The sequence below is a fragment of the Lepisma saccharinum genome, chromosome 8, assembly GCF_977018435.1.
Source record: "Lepisma saccharinum chromosome 8, izLepSacc3.1, whole genome shotgun sequence".
Taxonomy (NCBI): Eukaryota; Metazoa; Arthropoda; class Insecta; order Zygentoma; family Lepismatidae; genus Lepisma; species Lepisma saccharinum.
In genome coordinates, this window is record NC_139236.1 from 31,566,965 (window position 1) to 31,585,929 (window position 18,965).

Here is an 18,965-nt window from a genome sequence, read left to right on the forward strand (position 1 = left end):
AAAATGAATTTTCAGATTAGAAACACTATGAAACAAACTTTAAACGTTAAAGCCCATGTTTTACTACAAAGGAATACAAAAGGCAAATAGGGAGAAAACTGCACTCTAGTTATGTCCATTGCAGGTATAGCCCAATGCAATGACTTTGATTTCCTTAATGGTAACGCAGCAAATAATTCAGTTTGAAATATGTATTTACTTCTAGACTGCATTAGAATTACTGAAGAAAATGTATGAAAGCAGATTTTTAATATAAAGAATAAGTTGTTAAAATTTGAGAGAAAGAGATTAAGAGTCAAAGAAATTAATTCTATAAATCATTCTATAAGTATGATATTTTATTATTGACAATTTCATTTGAAAAATTAATATTTGTTATGTAAAACTTGCATCATGCATACTTAAGGGATGTGCATATACCAGGTGTGCCAGTTAATAATTCCTAATTTCGTCGTTGGATGGTGCTGGAAGCAAGGGTTGGTGCATAGTCTCAACTGTTACGTCAGTGTGTTGCCAGGACAGTACCTGTCAAAATGCCGTGGTTGTGCAACCGAGTGCGAGTGATCGTGATATTGGGTTTGTGTGGGAAACATGTTGACCTTCAAACCAAATAAGAAGCATGTGCGGCATGTCCTGCTTTTCTTGTTCAATTAAAAGAAAAACGCGAGTGAAAGCCATCGTATCCTTGTGGAAACTTACGGTGACAAAGTCCTAATGCAAGATGCGTGTGTGCGTTGGTTTCAACTATTCAAAAGTGGTGATTTCGACTTGAAAGACAAAGATCGCTCGGGCCAGCCGAAAAAAAATTTAAGATGCCGAAGTACAAGCACTGTTGGACGAAGACAATACGCAAATGCAACAACAACTGGCAGAGAAGTTAAATGTTGATAGCCAAACCATATCTGATTGTCTTCATGCCATGGGAAAGATCCAGAAGGCAGGAAAATGGGTCCCACATCATCTGAACGACAGACAAATGGAAAAGCGAAAAATGGTGTGTGAAGTGTTGCTTTCTCGGCATGAAAGAAAGTCTTTCTTACATCGGATAGTAACTGGGGATGAAAAATGGATCTACTTCGAGAACCCAAAATGCAAAAAGTCATAGGTTGACCCAGGACAACCTTCAACATCGACCGCAAAACCGAATCGCTTCGGAAGGAAGACAATGCTGTGCATTTGGTGGGATCAGAAGGGTGTTGTGTAGGATGAGCTTCTGAAACCAGGTGAAACAGTGAATGCTGTTCGCTACCGTCAACAACTCATCATTTTGAACCATGCATTGATCGAAAAGTGCCCAGATTGGGCGACAAGACACGGAATAGTGATTTTGCAGCACGACAATGCCTCATCACACAGAGCGAAAGGCGTCAGAGACACCAGCATTTCTGCACTTGGCTGGGAATTGTTGCCCCACCCACCATACTCACCAGACTTAGCCCCTTCGGACTACCGCTTGTTTTCATCGATGTCTCACTCACATTCCCAGCAACACTTCAACAATTATGAAGATGTCGAACAATGGTTTGCTGACTGGATCACCTCAAAATGTGAACGATTTTTCTGGAAAGGCATCCACAATTTTATGGACAGATGGGCACAATACATAGCTAGCGATGGTGCATACTTTCAATAACGTATTTGTTACCTTTCTACCCAGATACACTTGTTTTCTTTCGGATCAATTAAGAATTATTAACCGGCACACCTGGTAAAAGGAAAAAACCTTCATACATCCACACAAATCACATTGATTGTTCTGCTTTATTCCAGGTTGCCCAGAACATAAGAGACAAGCTTTCATCAAAGATCTTATGGAGCTCTTGAAGAAGATGATTGCATCATCACCTGGAAATAATAGCACCGAAAGGTTAGTATGAATAACATATTTACATGTAGTGTGTGTTACTCACTATATAATATAATCAATACTAAAATAGTATAAAATTGGACTTACTTACGTGAGTGAGTATGAAGTTTTGAACAAAGTTTCATTGTACCCTTTCTTCAGGTTCTTATTTTCACTAGGCACTAATCATTATGCCGTGTCACGAAGTGTTAAAAAGGATTAGGTTAGAGGTTGGATTAAGGAACACTTAAAATGATTTTAACCATGCATGTAACCGGTGTTACCGCAGGTAACAGAAAAATGTAAAGAAATTAAAAAGTTTTTCTCAATAAAATAACAACATTGTTAAATAAGTTAACCGACAACGTTGCACTTGAGTGTATATTGCAGAGGACAATTTTTTTGCAGCCGACGAAAGCGAAGAGACAGGCCGTTCCGCTACCCTCAAGAGGCAACAGGAGGAAAGGGCGCCAATGCAAGGGAACAGCGGGGAAAGACTTGAGGAGGCAAGTGTGCTAGGAGATTCATATGTCTGCTTAGGGGGCCTGTTGCCGCTGCGGCCTACCGGATCAGCAAGTGTTGTCACATTGGATTTCTAGAAAAGAGCTAAATCCCGTCTAAAACAGGGATACTATTTCTCTGAAGCAACAAGAGCTAGACTGCAAAGCCAAAGCTGGATTTAATTACAACCGAAACCGTTTACGTAAAAGACGAAAAGATAAGTACTTGATGCGATTCGTGATTTGGACAAACCTTGCTCCAAAAACCTAAGTTGGCAACAGTAGAACGTACATCTGGACTTCCCTTCCACCGCTGGAGGAGGGGAATTCTGTCGTCTGCTCACCGCAGAAATGTCAAACTGACCCGAATGTGTGGTTTTTCTTCCCCTTTCCACCTCTTTGCAAAGAAACAGAGATGGTTGACAAGGCTCGACTACTATTCACTGGATTTTCATGGTAACATTCTCATGGGTGGTAGTTCTTTCTAGAAGTGATTGTGGCTAAATAAATCACTGAGCGGATTAAAAAAAAAGAGAAGAAAAATTCAGATCAAAGGCATGTTTTTTAGGGGGGGTAGAGTGGAGATGATAACTTCTGATGACCGGTAACACTTTTCAAAAAGTCACGCCACGCCACTGATTTTAACACTTCATCTCACGGCATAATGATTAGTGCCTAGGGAAAATAAGAACCTGAAGAAGGGGGCAGTTGTACCCCGAAATGTTGTTTTCAAAACTTCATACTCACTCATGTAAGTAAGTCCAATTTTATACTATTTTAGTATTGATTAGGTTAGTATGAGGAGACAAGTTTCCCTTTTAAAGAAGGCCATACTACCATTGCTTTTTTAATTCCCACAAATGTATGGATAGGAATGGTCACAAAATCCAGATAATGGATATCTGGATTTCAAATTATATAATATCTCTTTTGGATGCAGTGGATAATCCAAGTATCTAGATAGAACAGATTTGATGAAGGTTATGTAGGAAATCCGTGCAGTAAAATATGAAAACGATGAATAAAAAAAAGGTGGATAGCTCGTAAAATAGCTAAATGATAAAGATGACCAGATAATGCACACATTCGGATATCGGAATGTTTAGGATAATTTGGATAATCTCATTATCTGGATAATTTGGATAATCTGAATATCTGGATAATTTGAATAATCTGAATATCTGGATATTTGGATAATCTGAATATTCAGATATCAGAATGTCTGATATCTGGATATTTGAAATTCAGATATAAAATTATCCTATGTTTGGATAAAATTTTATCGAAATTTGGCCATCCCTAGTATGGATAACAGTAAAGAAAACATATTCCAACAATCTACAAAAAAGAAAGAAAAGAAAACTAAGTATCAATAAACAATGCAGATTGTTATTGCTAAGGTTTAATTTTTCAGTTTCAATCCAGTTCATTTACCTAACATCTACTACAGTGGTTCCGAAAGTTTTTGTTTCACGGCAGCCTTAATGTTTCCAGATTTTTCCACGGCACCCAAGTCAGAATGTAGGCCTGTACAAGACTTGCAACGCTCAGTTAGTGTGGTTAGGTTGCTTGCCTTAAGTTAAAAAATTAACACATATTTCAAATTCAGAAACATTTTATATGTAAAAAGTACTAAGACCATGTACAAGTAAGTGTCATTTCGGTGAAAATATTGGAATATTTCGTGGTGGCCCGGGGCACCACTGTGCACACTTGGGGAATCACTGATCTACTAAAATAACACATAAATATTCCCAAATATAAAGTGAGTGAAAGGGTGTATGGCTAGAAGGGATAATATTATTAAATACATATTAAGGAATTAGGAAGCACCCTTGATCCATTATTTTAAAGATATTTTTAATTATATATTTAATGTTTTTTTAATATATTTATTGGTTTAGTTCTGTATTCTGTGTAGACTAACCTAGGTAAACTAGTGACTAACTAATATGAACGATGGCCATTGCCGATTTTACAGTTCTCCATCAACTGATATTCAGTCAGACGAACCAACTGATGAAGCAATCACTACATGGAATTTTTTGATGTTGGACAAAAACAGAAACAAGGTAAGATGAAAACTGTGTTTATTAAGAAATGCACAACTCCATATGTATGCTACAAATTGTGTTGCAACAGCTAGTAGCTTCCTTGTCATTCATTTCTGTTATCAATAATTTTCCACAATGAGAGATTTTTTCCTCTTCCATGTGAGTTTTGATACTTACTCGTATGTGTGCAGGCCTTATATGGTGGTTGTAGCCTAACCAAGTATATTTTAATAAGCTTATTCATGCACACATGCCCCACCCCATACTAACCTACCTCATGTCAGATTTAAAATACTGAATTGAAAAAATAACTTTAATGCTTTTATTAACACAATATGTACAGCTGACCGCTCAGGAGAAGATCCCTGACGGAAGTGAAGTGACGTAGCAGCAGGCGATTCCACTATTAGGGTCGGGGGTGTGCACCCTGAGTGAAAAACACATGTGGGCTCGCTGTAACCGGTGCAGCGATGCAAGTCATTTAGGGTTACCAGAAGTTCTCTTTTACCCGGACAAATCCTGTTTTTTGGGTACTAAAAATGCTCCGGGCAGGATTTTAGAAAAAATTGGAAATATCCTATTTTTTTTGGTATAGACAGCTTCAAGATTAGTAACAAAATGTTATTTGTAAACAATTGTTAATATTGTTTCCATTTTCAATTTCAAAGTAAAGAAATACAACACTCTCAGTTGCAAGAGCGCCGCGCCGCGTGAGGTTTTGATTCCAAAGCATTTGTGACATCTACCGCGACTCTTGGTGAGCATCAAGTTTCTGACAATAGGTAAGAATATGCAATTCGCCGTGGCTTACTTTGATTTGAGTTTCATGACAGAATTCAGAAATAAACAGTATTTTTTAACTGCCGTACTCTTAGTTGTTACATGGCAGTGGAGAAGTGAAATTCTGTCGAACAGCGATCTGAACCATGCCAAAATGCAAATGTGTTTCTAGTGATGTCTTACAAAAACTGTTTCCTGACTTTAGGCCTGGAAGAAAAAAAACTCTGAGGCAGAATGTCAATTTATGTTATTCTTTTAAAGTAAGAGACCAAGCTTCACAACCGTATAATACTAGGAGCATAGTGAATAAATATTAGAATATTCAGACATTTGCCTACAATGAGGCCTATTATTAGTTATACGGAAACGGTGTAAAATTATTTTGTGATCTATAAACCCACCAAAACACCAGTAAGCACAAAACGTGTGTCTTCGTCGAAAGTTGTTAACTTTTTGCAATCTAAAAATGCCTTCTTTTTTAAAGTTTGTCATCTGGTAACCCTAAAGTCATTGCCGTACATTCTTTTAAAAATTCTTTGAAATACAGTCTAAATAATGCACAGGATAAGCAATACAAAATTATTCTGGACACTGAAAGAAAAGCAGCAAACTGTTGTTGCGGAAACATGCTCTGCGTGATTGACGCAAATCAACTCCCACGCACTACAAAAAGCCGTAGCGGAAGGCTTTCTGCTACCCCTAAAATCTGCAAATAGGCCGGTCCTTCCTTTCACACCCGCTCCCCGTCACCCCCTCGTTTGGGGATCTTCTCGTGAGCGGTGAGCTGTACAGGTAGGATTGAAAACACTCTACCACTTTTCAGTGTAGTCCTCACCATGTTTAATTATGATGTACAATTACTAGGGTTGGGATTTTGATGACTTTGCACCTATTCAGAAATGTACCTGTTTTGTAACAAATTTAGACTCTTAAGATGAATTTGTTGAGACATTTTGTGCACTGTTTTTGGTCCAATAGAGCCAGACCACCAGGTGCTATTAGTTGAGAGTAAAATGCCTCAGCATGTAATGAACCAGGATTAGGTCTTTACAGTCTTACAAGTGTGTGGCTATAAATTTGCCAGATACCATAGTTTATTGATTTTTTTCAATTCAATAAGGAAGAATGTCATCACTCTTTGTTGTCTCGATTAGTCTATTGCTGAAATTAGAGGATCCTGCACTCATTACCAGTTACTATAATGCATACTCTTCAGCTTCATAGCATCGTAAGAATGTTTTACAACATCCACATGATGTTCAGAGGTGACTTGTTTTGGTACCCACACAGCAGTAACTTTGTGATACTACAACAGCATGCAGAGACATGACATATATTCAATTCACCTGGCATCTCCTCTATTGTTACCTGCCAGTTTTACCATATCACTCATTGTAGTGCATTGTAGCATCAGGTGTAGTTCTCACGCAGTGTCAGACAGACTGGAGCAAAATGCACACATCAAATTTGATTTAATGCCCCACTTTTAAACTCCCTGTGCCATTTACTTGCTGGAAATTTCTACTGTTTCCAGTAGATAAAAATCTTCTGGTATCAATTGTACCCTTGCTATGTTCTTTATCAATTTAACTCTACTGTGTTCTCAAAAGATCTACAGAAACCCAATGGTTTTCTACTGAACATCTTTAGTAGGTCTAATGTACAGCTAAAGTCCATGTACAGTATATGGACTACAAGTGAAAATATTCTCTTCAATATTATATTTAATATGGCATGTAGTGTGTTTCTCTTAACATGCTGGCTGTAAACATAACTTTCAATTTCTCCTGATTAACAATTTTTATTTGTATCTATTTTAAAATCGGAACACAGTAGATGTTTCAAAACACGTATTGATCTACTTAAAACAGTAGACATAATTTTGAGCTTGAGTGTATAAATCTAAGGAAGGAACACACATCCTCACCATGCTGTATCTTCATCCCCTAAAGAATATCTGCTAGTTTCTTATCCTCATTACCTAAAATAAAAATTGCATAACTAAACTTCCTCCTCTCTTGTACATGTTTCCAAGAAGATGGCCATCTTGGATAATGTTTCCTGATGTGATATTTCCCATCAGGCTGGAGGTCCCATGCATACTCTTGCCTCAAAAGAGAGGGTGTGAAATATATACACATATAATTAAACATTCTATCGTGAGAATTTTTGTTTTTATTACAAGATTAAGGTTACTTTTTTACTTTCTCATACATTACACCATTTTCTGTTTCATGAAGCCTTACTACATGGTTTCTAAATATCATTACCTCAAGTACTTCAGGGTACACTACACAAATCATAGGGCACAAAAGTCTTCCAGAATGTGCATTAAAAATAAAAAAAATGAAAATTCATTATTGTATCCTTAAAAAAAGCTTTAAAATTATTTTTGATACATAATGTGTGTAGAATGCATGCATGGCAAAGACAGAGTGGGTGAAATTTGTGGTGTGAGTGATATAATTACAATATTTATAATTGATCATACTGTACAGGTCCTTGAAAGGAAGGAATGGAAAAACTTCCGCACACTTGTGGCAACAAACCGCCAGCTAAAAAGATGTGGGAAGAAACTTCCACGCCATTGTGATGTGAACCATGACAAGAAAATCACACTAACAGAGTGGCTCAACTGCCTAAGAACTCAGGATGCTAATACAAGTAAGTGCATTTTGAGAATATTTTTTCTTCCTCTGCATTGTTTTCTTGAATGTTCACTATATTTGGCTGCAATTTTTATTGCAAGCCCTTACTGATAATTTTTATTCACCAGGTCTCATACATGCTCATTCAGTTTCACTTACTACTAAATATTTTTGGGGGCCACCACTAAAGTCTCCATTTTCATGTGAGAGAAGTGAAGAGGAGAAAGATTGATTTATATAGTTTATTTTACTTTGCTTTTCTGCCACTTTTTGGCTAATCGCGAAGATGGGGATGAGTGATGATATGATGAAATTGATGGAGGGACAAAAAAATAAAATAAAGGGGGGAACCCCCTACCACCTGCCTACTTTCAGGGGTAGGCGTTTATGTCCTGGTGCCTTTAAAAATAAACCAGGATGTCATCTCCATTGAATCACGGTTCCCCCATTTATTTTGTTTGTGTAAACTTTATTGTTTCAAAATAATTTAATTACAATAGTAATACAATAATAGTATACCATGATTTTTGACCAAGCTTGTTCTGGTTTCCAGGACAGGTTTGGTTTACATAGTAATTTGTATCTTTTATTTTCATTATTATTATTATTATTATTATTACTATTATTATTAGGAGTGGACATTACATAGTAATTTGTATCTTTTATTTTCATTATTATTATTATTATTATTACTATTATTATTAGGAGTGGCCACGGTGGCTCAGTCAGTAACGTGCCTGACTACCATGCCAAAGGTCCCAGGTTCGATCCCCAGCTGGTTCAAATCCGGGAACTTCTAACTTTGGGGGAAACCCTGGAGGGTAAGGTGGTCAGGGGCATGATGCTGATCACATCACCCCCACTCATGACCGGATCAAGAAAGTGTGGGGTGCAGTGATCAGAACGCTACATTTTAAAAGTAGCTTCGCTACAGCTACAGCTACTCTTCCAAAATGTAGCTTCGCTACAGCTACAACTACATTTACCAAAAAGTAGCTCGCTATGCTACTCCTGTTCGCTACTCTCTACTTCGTTACTTTTTGCACTACCTCTGGATAAAAAAAAATTAAAAATAACCATGTGGATATTAAAAAAATCCCCTACTACTGGTAAATAGATTCTGTTATTTATGATCATGATTCCCGTGATTCGATAATTTTGAAAGCAGCGTTACTTCAGTTACTTATATTTACTATAGTTTTTGAGATTAACATACCTATGCAAGTGGCATTTCAATTCAAATTTGATATATGAATATTGCAATTAGGGTGTTACCCAAATTAATGATTACAAGTATAAACAAATGAAATTTGGTAGGATTACGTATTTATGTTCACATCAACATATTTTTCTTGAGAATAAATATTTCATTTTTTAATAGACTGATATGAAGGCACCATTTTGAATGAAAAGTACCTGGGGCCCTTTGTTTACAAAAGGGCTCCAGGTTCGATACCCAGTGGAGGCACATAGTGGCTCGGATCCAGTCTCGATCAGCTTATGTATGCATAAAATGGAAAACAAAAACCAGGAAAGACGCCAAGTTGGAAGGATGGGATCCTCCTGCTCCTCCATTCCCCACACTGCTCATCATTCATCATTCTTCCTCGTTCTCACAATTAGTGGCAGAAAGAGACTATAGATAAGAGAATAATTAAATAAACCATTCATCCTCATTGTCATGATTGAGAAGAGTTGAAGAATGGATGAGGAGGTAAATGGATAAATGGGTAGTGGACTATATTAAAGCGTTCGAAGATTAATATGGAACAGGGATGTACCTATGAAATGCAAGAAGGTAATATATAACACATACCATGTGCCAATAACTACGTGACATAGAGATACAAGAAAAAGATGCAGGCAGTGGAGATGAAATTTTTAAGGAGTGTATGGGAGAAGACTAGAAGGGATAGAATAAGGAATGAGGAGATCCGACAGACAGTGGCTGTGGTGAAGCTTCAGGACAGGATAGATCAGGCACAGATGAGATGGTTCGGACACATGAAGAGGATGGATGCAGAAAGACTACCAGTAAGACATTATAATGCACATGGAGTGGGAATAAGGCCAAGGGGGAGACCAAGATGACGGTGGAAAGAGCAGATAGTGGAGAGTGTTAGGAGAAGAGGACAAGATTGTAACACCATGAAAAGAGAGGAGTGAGTGGTGGAAGACCAGGAAATAATGTAGAGGCTTGACTTCTATGCCGACCCAGTCAGAGGCAGGAAACAGCGAAGGATGATGATGATGATGTCATGATTAGCAATGGTTACAGAAAAGTGACGCAAAAGTAGGAAAAATACATAAATTTGAAAACTATGTATATTAACTAAAGAAAATTGTCGTTTCTGCAGGAAAGTCAATAACTCATACGTACTTTTTACAATATGATAAAATATATTGAGGAAGCTGTCGCGTAAACCCGAGTGTTCTAAACGTATTGTAATTTTAAAATTTGTGAAAAAATATTATCATGAAAATAATTGTAATTCCAGAAACTCTATCATTCTTGTAACAATAATATCTTGCTGGTGAGATCCTATGTACTGACAATGATCAATGCTGTTAACGTACTGAACCATTTATTGCTGGCACTATTCCTTTGTCAGTGCAGTTGAAAATTCATCGCTCGTTTTTGCGCTGCAAGTTGTATCTTACACAGCAATTAATTGGTGTCTCTTACACCACGGATATCCACAGGATTTGTTCCGGGGGTGATGTAAACGAGGCACTTCTTTCCAGCGGTGTAGCAAACGATGCATGTTTCTCCCCAAAATAGCGATGCAGCTCAAAAAAACGTAGCTGTTAGCTGGAATATATTCATATATGTCAGTTAGTTATCTGGATATCTGAATTATTCAGATACTAATTAAATAAGATGCGGATATCTACAATCTACAATCTAGATAATCTGTATTTCCATGTAATAGACTTTGTCTATATGAACCTCCTGCAAAATTAAAGGCTATTGTCGATTTTTTCTGACGCTGTTGCCACATTCAAAATTCACCTCAAAATGCTGAGAGAAAATGTAGCTGTAGTGAAATTTTCGCTACAACTACAGGAATTTTGTAGCTTCGCTACCGCTACAACTACAATTTTCAAAATGTAGCGTCGCTACAGCTACAGCTACAAATTTTGTAGCTAGCTACTGTAGCGACGCTACAAGTAGCGCGCTACTTCTGACCACTGGTGGGGTGTTACCCCCACACCCCGTATATGCCTTCATGGCATAGTGCTAAGCACAGGGGAGCACTTTACTTTTTTCTTTTTATTATTATTATTTTTATTATTATTATTAGATGGGTGGTGCAAGAGTAATATGGAAAATAAAAGATAAATAGGTTGGCGAGGAAGTATTAATTATGATGAAATGAATTTGAATTTGGAGTTATAGATATAAAGCTGAATCTGTTTCAATAGATTTGATTATGATGTGACTATTTGTCTACAATTTTGTGATAAGACAAGTAATTAGGATACTTTGCATTTATTGTTATCATTATGTTGTGGAATCAAATGTCGAGATGGAATGTTTGATGTAGTTTGACAGAAGGAATAAATAAAAATGAAAAGGAAAAGAATATGTGAGATGGTATATTAAAAGCATATAAATATTTGAATCGCTTACTGCAGAAAGGCAACTAGTCCAATATTTACACATTTCTTTTTTTGTGACGATAATGGTTTGTAATAGCTCAATGGATCGTTTACCACAGAAATGACACCTGTCCGCTTGATAACAATGGGCATGGCAAAGTCTTCAATTTTCCATTTACTGCAGAAAGGGAACTTGTCCCGGACTAGTTCCCTGTCTGCAGTAAATGAGATTTTGTAGTGAAATGTGGACATGTTGCCTTTCTGCTGTAAGCTGTTCATTTATATATGAGGGGCATGTAAAAAAAAGAGGCCGATTGGTTATTACAGAGAATAAAATCAAGCAAGAAAATTTTTATTTTGATCTATACAAGTACATACCCTGGCTATTTTCCTACATAGTTTTCATGACGCTCCAAGCATTTTTGGCGCAGTGGAACAAGTTTACGTACACCCTCTGCATAGAAACCTGCCACCTGGGATCTCAGCCAGTCGAGAACTGATGTCTTGAGAACTTCACTATCATCGAAACGTTGCAAAGCAAGCAAATTTTTGAGGTGAAGTAACAGAAAGTAATCACTTGGAGCAAGATCGGGACTGTATTGTGGGTGATTAAAATGTTCCCATTGGAATTTTTGAATTGTCACTTCAGTACTGTCAGTTGTGTGTGGGTGGGTATTGTCATGAATAAGCAGAATTCCAGACAGTAACATCCATCTTCTCCGGTTTTGGATGGCATGTTGCAGATTAGACAGTGTTTGGCAATACACATCTGCTGTGATGGTTCGTCCTAGTTCCAGGAATTTCAACACGGTTGCCATGATTTTGCGATGTGATGGTGTTTGCTTGAATATCTTCAGTTTCGGTGAACCGGAGCGACACCATTGCATGGATTGCTGCTTAGACTCACCAGTGACGTGCGATATCCAGGTTTCGTCTCCAGTCACTATGTGAGAAAACAAGTCATCCCCATCCTTCTCCCAGCCGGCCAAAAAATCACGTGCTGATTTCATTCTTTCATCTTTGTGAGTGTTTGTCAACATTTTAGGCACCCACCTCGCACACAGTTTGTGATAACCCAGATTGTCCGTTTCAATTTGGTGCAATGTTTTAGCAGACACTTCAGAAAACTCCTTGCCTAGATCAGTAATGGTGAAACGTTGCACAATGTCGTCCATCTGAACACTAGGCCTGCCGCTCCACTCGTCATCATGAACGTTTGAACGTCCTTCCCGAAAAGCATGGCACCATTGTCTTACCTTTCCTTCACTCATTACTGTTGGTCCGTAAATGGCACACAATTCCCGATAAATGTCAGCTGCACTCAGTCCTTTTGCGTTGAGAAATCTAATCACTGACCTCACCTTGCATTTGGCGGGATTTTTTATTACAGCAGCCATTTCAACTTCCTGCTACTCACATGTACGCACCTCCACACTGAGATATATATACCTCTGTTGCAGGCACAGAATACTAAAGCATGCTTCCGTGCATGTGCAGCTTCGTCAGTGTTGCCAGCCCCAAGTAAAAAATTATCGGCCCTTTTTTTTACATGTGCCTCATAATTAGGAGATAAAAAAATAAATGTTAAAGCAAACTATACTAAATGGTTAAATGATATTATATTATTGAGTTGTCTTGTATATAATGGTGGAAGTAACTACATTCCCTAAACCAGAAGATAAGAATATTATAATTTTACTTCATGAAAATATATTTTATGTAGAAGAAGAGGAAAAAATTGTGTATATATACATAAATGAAAAGTTATATTATTGTAATTATCTTGTTTGTTGATTTCCATCTTATTTTCTGTTTAAATCGTTTTGGTAGGAGGAGAGTTAGTGAAGGAAGCTGAGTTGGGGGGTCATGGTAGGGAGTGTTTGCTGGGAACCAGCAAGAAGAGTATTCTATAGAAGCTTCGATAGAAGTTCCTTCCTGGGATGCCTCAGAAGGTTTGAAAACACCCCCTCGTAATATCAGGAAGGAAAAAGGAAGTTCAGAGATATGATTTGGGTTTAAGGATTGGTTTTCCTGTTGCTCTGCATGTTGTCTTGCACTCTCCAATAACTTCTTGTGCTGCACTCCTGGTTGTCAGCCTGGTATTATCTGTCTTCTTTCTGTGGTCTCTTCAGGTCCTTCCGAAGCAATGTAGTGTTTCTTTCTGTTCACTCTTTTGGAGACTCCGTGTTCCAGTCCACAAGTGGTTGGAATTCACTGCTCTGGCGGCAATGCTCTTAATCTTTTCGATCTCCTTGGTTCTTCCATGGCTTCAGGTTGTGCCAGTCTTTGTGTTTCTGGTGGTTGTTGTTGGCCTGGTTCCTCAGTCCGATATTTTATCAGCTCGTCCTTTGATACTTCATCTGCTAGTTTGTTCAGTGTTTAGATCTTATTATTTGGTAGGTATTATTGTTTGGCAATTTGTGGTGCAATTCGTTTATTGTAATGTTGGTTGTAGGACAGTGATAAATTTTATGTTCTGGCGTGTTTTCTGGATTTGCACAGTTATTGCAAATTGGATTTGCTCTTAGTCTAAATCATGCAAAATGACTGCCTTATGGGCCATACCCTGTTAGAAAGTGTATCATCCCATGTGTTGGATTTAAGTTGTACATTCTAAGTCTTTCTTGGATATCCGGGAAGAAGTTGTAAAGTCTTTTTCCTTGTGTGGCATTTTCCCGTTCTTCCTGCCACTCTGCTATAATAGATGTCTTTATATCTAATACCATGGGGGTTCCTAGAGTGTTGATTAGCTGTTCTCCGTTTCCCTTTTTTAACCAGTACCTCGCCGATTTCTGTTTTATCACTTTATCTATGGGCCAAAGACCTTGGCCAACAAGGCTAAGGTCGAGGTGGTTCTAAATGCACCTGTAATTCTTAGAATGGATTTCCTTTGGAATGTTCTCAGTTTGTTTATGTTCGTTATTTTCATGCTCCTAAACCAGAAAGGTTATTCTTGCATTGTAGATGGTTTGTAAGTAGTCCTTTATGATCCTCATTGTTAATTTATATTTAGAAGTTCCTAGTATTGCCAATTTATGTATTACTGCTCTAGGTGTAACCACTTCTATATGTGTTGTTTTGTACATATTTTCCTGGAGGTGTATGCCCCGATATTTTGCTGTTCTTCATTTTTGTATGCTTTTCCCTTTTAATTTGATTTGAGGTGGTCTGTTTGCATTCAATTTGCCCTTTAGGATTACGAAGTGTGTCTTATTTGCTGTGATTTGTAGTTTGGCAGACTCACACCATTCAGCGAGAGAGTTTAAAGCGGTCGTTGCTTTTTCTTCTATGTGCTTCAACTAATATAATTACGTCATCTGGTTATGCAATGGTTTTTTTCACTTCTGGGACTGTTGTTATTTTCCATAGGGCTGGTTCTAGGTTTATGTTCCAAAGTTCTGGCCCTAAAATTGAACCCTGTGGGCACCCTTTAGTTAACGTCTTGGTTGTACTACGTATTACAATTCGAGGTCCTTAAGTTTACTTTCCTATTTGTGGAGTAATCGATAAGTATCTTGTAAATGGTCCATGCACAATTTAAGTTCCTCAAGGTTTCAAACAGGTGTGGCCACCATAGGTTGTCAAAAGCACCTGCGATGTCGATCATTATGCCGATTACGTATTTCTCTTCTGATTTCCCTACTGTTTCTGCAAAGCGCACAGTGCATCATCCATTGATCTACCCACGGTGAAACCATATTGATCTCCTGTGTTTTCATGTAGTCTCAAAAACTCCTTGATCCTTTTAAGAAGGAGCTTCTCCAGTAGCTTTCCAAGAGCGTCAAGTAGACAAATGGGTCAATATGACTGGCTGAGTGTCATCCCTGTTTGGGTCTTTCTTAATGATGACCACATTTGCTTCTTTCCATCTTATCAGGAACTTTTGTGTGGCTATACAATGGTTGAATAAGTCTATGGTGTAGTATATTAAGATCTCTACAGGTATATTATCCGGTCCGAAGGCATTTTTATTTTTAATTTTGTCCAGTTCCACCTCTGCTTCCTCTATTGTGAAAGGGAGGATCGGAGCATTCAGGTAAGGTAGAATGAATGTTCTTCTCGTTATTGAGTTTTGTGGTGTGTCGGTTTCCACGGTGTCGTCTGGGATAAGAGTACTTAAAAGGTATGTTTGTGTTTCCTCTAATGTGTTTGTCATGGAGCCATCTTCTGTTTGTATTGTTGTTAGTATTTGTGGCCGCTTCATTTTGCCTGTTACAATCTTGTAGGGTAGTCCCCATTTGTCTGTTTCTATGTTTCTGTATGAAGTTTGTCCACACTCTCCTTGGTGGCATGAAACAGAAACTATCGATAATGGAGAAAAACTTGAAGAATTAATCACAGAGCATAACCTTTGCATTGAGAACACCCCAACATATAGAGGAAGGGCCGGAGTGTGAAGTAACATTGACGTTACTCTCGCAAACACAAGGTCCACAGGTGATATTAAAAACTGGCGGTTACATGATATGAGAACAGCAAGGGAGCATAATTTGATTACATTTGAAGTAGACACTAACACAGAAACAAACCCACAAATTGTACAAGAACATGATATAAAATACGACTGTAAAAGAATGGACATCACCAAATTCCTAGGAAAACTCACTATTCCAACAAGACTAGACAATAACAAAAATATTGATGAGGCAACCGAAGAGCTAACAACAAACTTAACGAGAGCAATTCAAGAATCAACGCCAATTATAAATATAAAAAAGAAGACACGACCCTGGATGCGAAAATTAACATCACTTAGAACACAAATGTGTAAGGCCCGGAAAATATACCAAAAAACTAGTTCATTCTAAAAGCAATACTTACACTGAGCAATAAAGTCTTGTTCTGGAGCTGTTTCTACCTGTCTACTCGAAACTCTCCAAAGTGCCTCTTTTGATACGTCACCACACTTGTCACTAGAACGTTTTGCACAAACTCTTGAATTAGTGTTATTTGCAGATGATAGTTTTCCAGCCATATCTTCACATATTTTTGAGGCTGAAACTGATCAACTGGTGGTCCTTCTCAACATTATGTTTCCAATTATGTGAAATAAGTATTTGACCATAATAAGCTCACTGGAGTCATGGGCATCGCCAGAAATTTTCCTAGGGGCAGGGGGTCGAATCGAAGATGTCGAGCACACCCCCTCCCCTCAAAAATATTCTCATACAAATCAGTGGCATATGCAGAAGTTTGTCAAAGAGGGGTTCATTTTTAAATTAATGCATTATCGGTATTTTAAATTGTTGTTATTATTATTATTATTATTATTACTACTTATACTAGTAGTAGTAGTAGCAGCAGGAGTAACAGTAGCAGTTTTAGTTGAGTTTATTTTAGCATCCAATAAGTTTATTATATGAATAATATAGTACTTGTTATAACCAAGATTACATAATAGTTACTTTGAACATTAGTAGCAGCAGCAGCAGCAAACGCAGTAGTATAAGAAGCTTCAAAACGTGTGAAAGTTACAAATTAACAGAGTTTCAGTGTTGCAAAGTATGAAAATTTTGTACCAAATTCAATATCTCAAGACCATTATTAAACAATGACGCAAAATAAGGTGAAATAAAGTGCTTCGTTTATAAATTGCCATAAATTGAAAGAAAAAGTAGATGGAAATTTCCAGGGAAGGTCGACCGACCAGTTCGATCCCCCCCCCCCCCCCTGCTGACGCCCATGACTGTAGTGATAGTCAAATTATTTAAACAAAACGAAAGTGAAAGATATACACATTACAGCAAAAGGTGTACTATAATGAGTAACATTAACTATATATGATGTATACCCTTGACTACAGCTCTGCAGAAGATCATGGAAAGAATGAAGCAAGGGATGCACAAGCATTCCCCCGGTGCCTCCTATATGACTACTACGAGGGTCATTTGGATGGTAACCGCCATTGGGGCATGGCACTAGTAGTAGTGGGCAGAGCACAACCGTTGTTACGTCACACAATCTGTGATTCAGTAAGCTTCCAGCTGTGCTAGTGAGAGCATCGTAGTGCCGTGCGTGTACTGGTAATAACGTCACAAAATGTGTGCTGTCCCTTCAAATGCGAGATACGCGGAGTGATAAGATTTCTTTGGGTAAAAATTCATGGAACGTGGTACAACAGTCACTTCTGAAGTTTACTGTAACACTTTGCAGAAACTGAGAAGAGCCATCCAGAAGAAACGTCATGCTCTGCTGACATCTGGGGTTGTGTTCTTGTATGACAACTCTCGCCCTCACACTGCTCGGCGAACACTAGACCTTTTGCGCCAATTCAAATGAGACGTTTTTGATCATCCCCCATACATCCCGGACTTGGCTCCTGATTTTCATCTGTTCACTCACATGAAGAAATGGCTTGGGGCACAGCACTTCGCTGACGATGAAAATCTTCAAAATGCTGTGACAGGTTGGTTGAATTCCCAGTCAGCCGAGTTTTATGCAGAAGGGATTTATAAGTTAGTGAAATGCTATGACAAGTGCTTGAATTTACATGGCAACTATGTTGAAAAAAAGAGGACAGCGGTACCTTTCAGATGTAAAGTAAAAATTTGTTGTATCTATGCGGGTTGTTTATTTATACCCAAACGGTGGTTACTTTCTGAATGAGCCTCGTATAAGAACATCAACTGGAACAACACTGAAATTTTGAAACTTCCTTCAACATCTACAGGTGATCAAACCAGAAACTGCTTCTACAAAAGGCAAAAGTTCTCTGTTGACTAGTCTAAGTACAAAGTGAGGCAGGGTGTCAACTCATCAGAAGTAAAGTTATTATTTCTTCCATTTTTGCTTACTTTAAGTTGATTTTCTGCATCTTTAGCTTAAATCACAAGAATAAGAATGAATCACATCCTGGCCTGTACTCGAACCAAGGACTTTCATCAGTGGTTTTGTGAGTAGAGTATTCAATACTTGTCCATTGAGGCAACTGCAGATGTACCAGAGGGGACGGAGAAAGGTCAAATAACTTTTGAGGGAAAGCTAAGACAAGGAGCCTGGGTTTGAGGGTGTGTTTTGCACAGTACAGGTGAGAGCATCTCTGTTGAATGAAATTCTCATGAATCGAAGTTCTCTTCCCTGCCACCAGAGGGATTTAAGGTAAGCATGCCCACCTCACCAGCAGGAGATGGCAGCTAGTTAGGATGCCTGCTCTTGGCATGCTGGAAGTAAAATAACAAATGATCTGTATTATGGATTAAAGAAATTTGAAGATATAGTTTTTACAGCCGTAGTGGGCCATTTCTAGTTACCTTGATAGCCTGGAATGAATGCTGCTGGGAGTGTGTTATTGTTGAAATCAGTAATAAATTTATATTAAAATTTGCATAATTTGATTGCAACATTAATCGATTCCACATGTTGTCAGCCTTCCTCTACCAAAAGGAGATGAACTCATGTTGACATATAGCTCTACCATATCTCCGATGAGAATAAGCTATGGGTATGCTACCTATGGAATTAAATGGTATGATGAAAAAGTTACTTGACTGTTTACAGTGGGCCCTTTTTTTGTGTGCAGTAACTGGTAATCTAA

At 38.0% G+C, this 18,965-nt stretch overlaps 1 protein-coding gene across 5 annotated transcripts in view; it reads left to right on the top strand.

The window, feature by feature from the left end:
- The window catches only part of magu (SPARC related modular calcium binding-like protein magu), a 175,045-nt gene that overhangs the window by 152,570 nt on the left and 3,510 nt on the right, over nucleotides 1-18,965 (top strand). For all 5 annotated transcript variants that reach the window (XM_083126406.1, XM_083126403.1, XM_083126404.1 and 2 more), the window contains 3 exons: nucleotides 1,771-1,867; nucleotides 4,328-4,418; nucleotides 7,679-7,844. In XM_083126406.1, the coding sequence (XP_082982532.1) occupies nucleotides 1,771-1,867; nucleotides 4,328-4,418; nucleotides 7,679-7,844 (354 nt within the window). The remainder of the gene's footprint in view (nucleotides 1-1,770; nucleotides 1,868-4,327; nucleotides 4,419-7,678; nucleotides 7,845-18,965) is intronic.